Source organism: Corapipo altera, unplaced genomic scaffold (genome assembly GCF_003945725.1).
Source record: "Corapipo altera isolate COAL_440 unplaced genomic scaffold, ASM394572v1 129, whole genome shotgun sequence".
Classification (NCBI taxonomy): Eukaryota; Metazoa; Chordata; class Aves; order Passeriformes; family Pipridae; genus Corapipo; species Corapipo altera.
Genome location: NW_020885107.1, coordinates 78,072 through 82,030, shown reverse-complemented (window position 1 = coordinate 82,030; position 3,959 = coordinate 78,072). Strand labels below are relative to the sequence as shown.

Sequence of the window (3,959 nt, the reverse complement as noted above, 5' to 3'; positions counted from 1 at the left end):
TGGGATGTGTGTCCCTGCTGAGCAATGGGATGTGTGTCCCTGCTGAGTGACCTCTCCTCTGTCCCCAGTTCACGCTGGGCGGGTTCGAGGCCCTGCAGGCCATGAAGGTGCGGCGGCGGGAGGAGCTGGGGCTGCCCCCCCTGCCCGAGGACAGCATCCAGGTGGTCCGGAGCATGAGGGCGGCCTCTCCTCCCACCTACTCCATCGAGCTCGTGGAGCAGCAGCAGCAGCAGAAGCGGGGCCACCGCAGCCGCAGGGTAGGAACCACCACGTCCTGCTGGGATGCTTTGGGCTGAGAGGGATCCATCCGGTTCCAACCCACACCTTCCACTATCCCAGGTTGCTCCAACCTGCCCTTGGATGCTTCCAGGGATCCAGGGGCAGCCACAGCTTCTCTGGGAAATTCATTCCAGGGCCTCCCCACCCTCCCAACCAGCAATTCCTTCCCAATATCCCATCTAGCCCTCTGGCACTGGGAAGCCATTCCCTGTGTCCTGTCCCTCCATCCCTTGTCCCCAGTCCCTCTCCAGCTCTCCTGGAGCCCCTTTATGCCCTGCAAGGGGCTCTCAGCTCTCCCTGGAGCCTTCTCTTCTCCAGGGGAACCCCCCCAGCTCTCCCAGCCTGGCTCCAGAGCAGAGGGGCTCCAGCCCTGGCAGCAGCTCCAGGGCCTTGTCTGGACTCTCTCCAGCAGCTCCACGTCCTCCTGCTGTTGTTCCAGGGCTGGAGCAGCTCTACAGGAGGGGGTGAGTCTCCCCTGAGGAGGCAGAGAGGCAGGATCCCCCCCTGCCCTGCTGCCCACGCTCCCTGTGGGATCAACCCAGGGCACAGTTGGGTTTGGGGCTCTCAGGACACATGGCCAGGCCATGTCCAGTTTTCCATCCCCCCAGTTTCTGTTGTGGCAGCTCAGCCCCTGGTGGGGTTGTCCAGAGGAAACCAGAGGACATCCTGACCCTCTGGCAAAGGGCTGATAACCCCCAGGAGCAAACTGCTCCCAGCAGGTTTCTGTTTTTAGCTCCTCTCCTGGAGTTGCTGTGCTGTGGTCTGAGGATGAAATGCCTTTTGTGAGGGCAGAGATGTGGGGTGGAAGCTCCAGAAGTTGAGGTGGATAATGGGGTCCCACGTCCTAGAGCTGCAAAGTTAGAGGTACAGAAGGAGTTATTCCTTACCCAGGCCAGGCTAGGAGGGAAATCCTCCCCCGAGGAACACCTGGGAGCTTGATCCTTCCAGGATGGGGAGATCTGGTGGTGACAGCTGGCAGGGAAATAAAATCCACGGAGTGACTTGGGTTCCTCCTCCCCCTCGTGCTGCAGCCCCTGGTGAAGCAGGACAGCTTGGACATCTACAACGAGAGAGACCCCTTCAAGAACGACGAGGCAGGAGTGGAGGAGGAGGAGAACGACGACGTGGACAGCGGGATCGAGGGGGAGCTGGACCTGATGGAGCGGGACACGATCGTCCCCCCCCTGCCCCCGCAGCGCCTGCCCATCGAGAGGGTGTCCTTCCCCAAGGGGCTGCCCTGGGCCCCCAAAGTCAGGTAACCCCCCCCCAGTGTCACTGCCACCCTCCCCGGCTCCCCTGCCCTGGAATTCATCCCCACGTCAGCCCATGGGAAGTTTCCTGGCGAGTTGAACTGAGGGGATTCCACTCCTCGTTTCGTCTCGTTTGGTTCTTTCTGGGCTGGGCTTAGCTGAGCTCTTCCCCAGGGTTTTGAAACCAAGCTTGGCCAAGAAGTGGCATTTCCACTGTGGACGTCCCGGGTTGTGCTGGGATGGAGGCTGTGCTGGAGCAGGGTCAGCTTCCCCAGCTGGCTCCGGTGGATCTTGGAAGGGCAAGGTCCTCAACTGATCCTCTGGGGAGCTGGTCAATGATTGACAGCTTCCTTGTGGAGCTGGACTCTTGTGTGGCCAGGTGGCACCTTCCTGAGCGGTGGAGAAAAACATCCAAGGATAAAGGAGTCGGTGCCTTCCCTCCCTCAGACCTGCACGTGGTGTTGAGGGAATGTCAGGAAAAGAGGGTGCAAACCTCTGCCCTCAGATCCATCTGAGGGTTGTTGCCATTTGCCCAAAGCCTGGATTTAACCTGGTGCCTTTAAAACACGGGAGCAAAGAGATATTTCTGCCGGGGGAGCAGTGACAGGGTTAAGTTGGTCCATCCAGAGGGACACGGCAGGAATTGTTTCCCACGTGGATCTCCACGGCGCTCAACGCTCTCAGCTCCTCCTCAGCAACCTCCTGTTGTTTTCCTTGGCCATTGCCTGGAAATCCAGCTGGATTTCTCTGCCCATGAGACCCTTGGCTCGTGTCCCACTGATCCTGTCCAGTTCCCATGAAAATGCCCAAGGTGGACGAGATGCTGGCCTGCCCTGGGAGCAGCACGAGCTCTGACAGACCACAGAGACAACATTTGTTCACTCAGAGCGAGCAGATGCTCCTTGGAGATGCCTGTGGGAGGAGCACGGGAGGTGCAGGAAAAGGTGCTGGTTGTAGAGAATTCCTCTCTGTTTACTTTCCCATGGAGAAGTGGAGCTGCACAGCAAATACAAATGGGTTTGGTCCGTGCTGCTCCCAACCAAGGGTGGCTTTTCCCATTGCTGACGAGACCTCCAGAAACCAATCCAAGGCTCTGATCCGTTTTCCAACCTCCTCCTTGTTCTTTGTTTCTCCTCTGCTCCATCAGGCAGAAGGACATTGAGCATTTCCTGGAAGCAAGCAGGAACAAATTCATCGGATTCACGCTGGGACAGTGAGTGTTGTGTCCACAAAACCTGTCCTGTAGATCCCAGTCAGTGCACGGGAGGTGTCCACAGAGCTCAGGTTTTCCCAGCTCGAGGCTGCAGCAGTGAAAGCAGCGTTGGAAAAACCTGTTCTTGGAGACACTACTCCCCAAGGGCCTCTTTCTGTTAAAAATGAGAGCTGGAGTGAGAGACCCCTGGCCCAAGGCTGGGACTGGTTTGATGCGGAGGGAGCTGGAACAGTTTGGTGTCCTCAGGAAATGACCCAGTTTGTGGGTGCAGAGCCATCCTGGGCCGGGCCCAGAGGGGGACAGTCAGGTTTAGGGGCAGTGCTGGGCTCAGGCTGGCTCCAGCCCAGCCCTCATTTCATCTGGTTTCACCCCAATTCCTCACCCCGACTTTGCTCCTTTCTTGGAGGAACTTCACTGGGGAGGAGGTGGGAGGGTGGGCAGCTCATGCCAACCCCTCTCCCGGTTCCTGACCCCTCTGGGATGTGTCCAGTAGACTCCAGGCTCCCTCTTTCACCTCATATAACCCTTACTCCCCTTCTTTCCCCCTCCCTAGGGACACCGAGACCCTGATCGGGCTCCCACGGCCCATCCATGAAAGTGTGAAGACCCTGAAGCAGGTGAGGTGGTGGATCCATGCACAGCACTTGGGATATCCTCGTGTGGTGTGGGATCCTCCTGGATAACCTCTGGCTGAAACACAGTGACTGGAGGGAGTAAGAAGATCCTCCTTGTTAGTTATAGCAGGAAAAGCTTTTGGAGCTTCCTACAGGGCAAAAAAATGAAAAACTGAGTCCTCCCTGCAATTCCAAGCAGACTATCCAGCATTTTTACCTTCCCTTTGTCCATGGTGTAGCATTCCTGCTCCCTGGGGAGTGTTTGCCTGGAGTTTTGAAGGCAACAGGCTTCCAGGGTTGGGTTTGGACACACACAGCCCAAAGCGGTGCAGTTCCCAGTGGGAAGCACGGCCAACCTCGGCTCCAGGTGGAGAGGGAGGCACCTCCAGGGGTCAAAGGACCCTGTGTCAGGTCTGGGTGGTCTTTTGGAGGTGATTGTCCCTCTCCATTTACCCAAAGATCCCAGGAGGAGTGGGTGGAAGTGATCGAAGGCAGGAGGTGTGAGGGACAGGGGGACGTCCCACAGGAGTTCTCTGTGTGTGGGATATTGGGGATATAACTGGGATATTGGGGGTGTAACTGGGATATTGGGGGTGTAACTGG

At 57.8% G+C, this 3,959-nt stretch overlaps 1 protein-coding gene across 1 annotated transcript in view; it reads left to right on the top strand.

Moving 5' to 3' along the window:
• The window catches only part of STRIP2 (striatin interacting protein 2), a 22,655-nt gene that overhangs the window by 6,002 nt on the left and 12,694 nt on the right, over positions 1-3,959 (top strand). The window contains exons 9-12 of the mRNA XM_027669822.1: positions 69-257; positions 1,311-1,534; positions 2,677-2,742; positions 3,296-3,359. Of these exons, the coding sequence (XP_027525623.1) occupies positions 69-257; positions 1,311-1,534; positions 2,677-2,742; positions 3,296-3,359 (543 nt within the window). The remainder of the gene's footprint in view (positions 1-68; positions 258-1,310; positions 1,535-2,676; positions 2,743-3,295; positions 3,360-3,959) is intronic.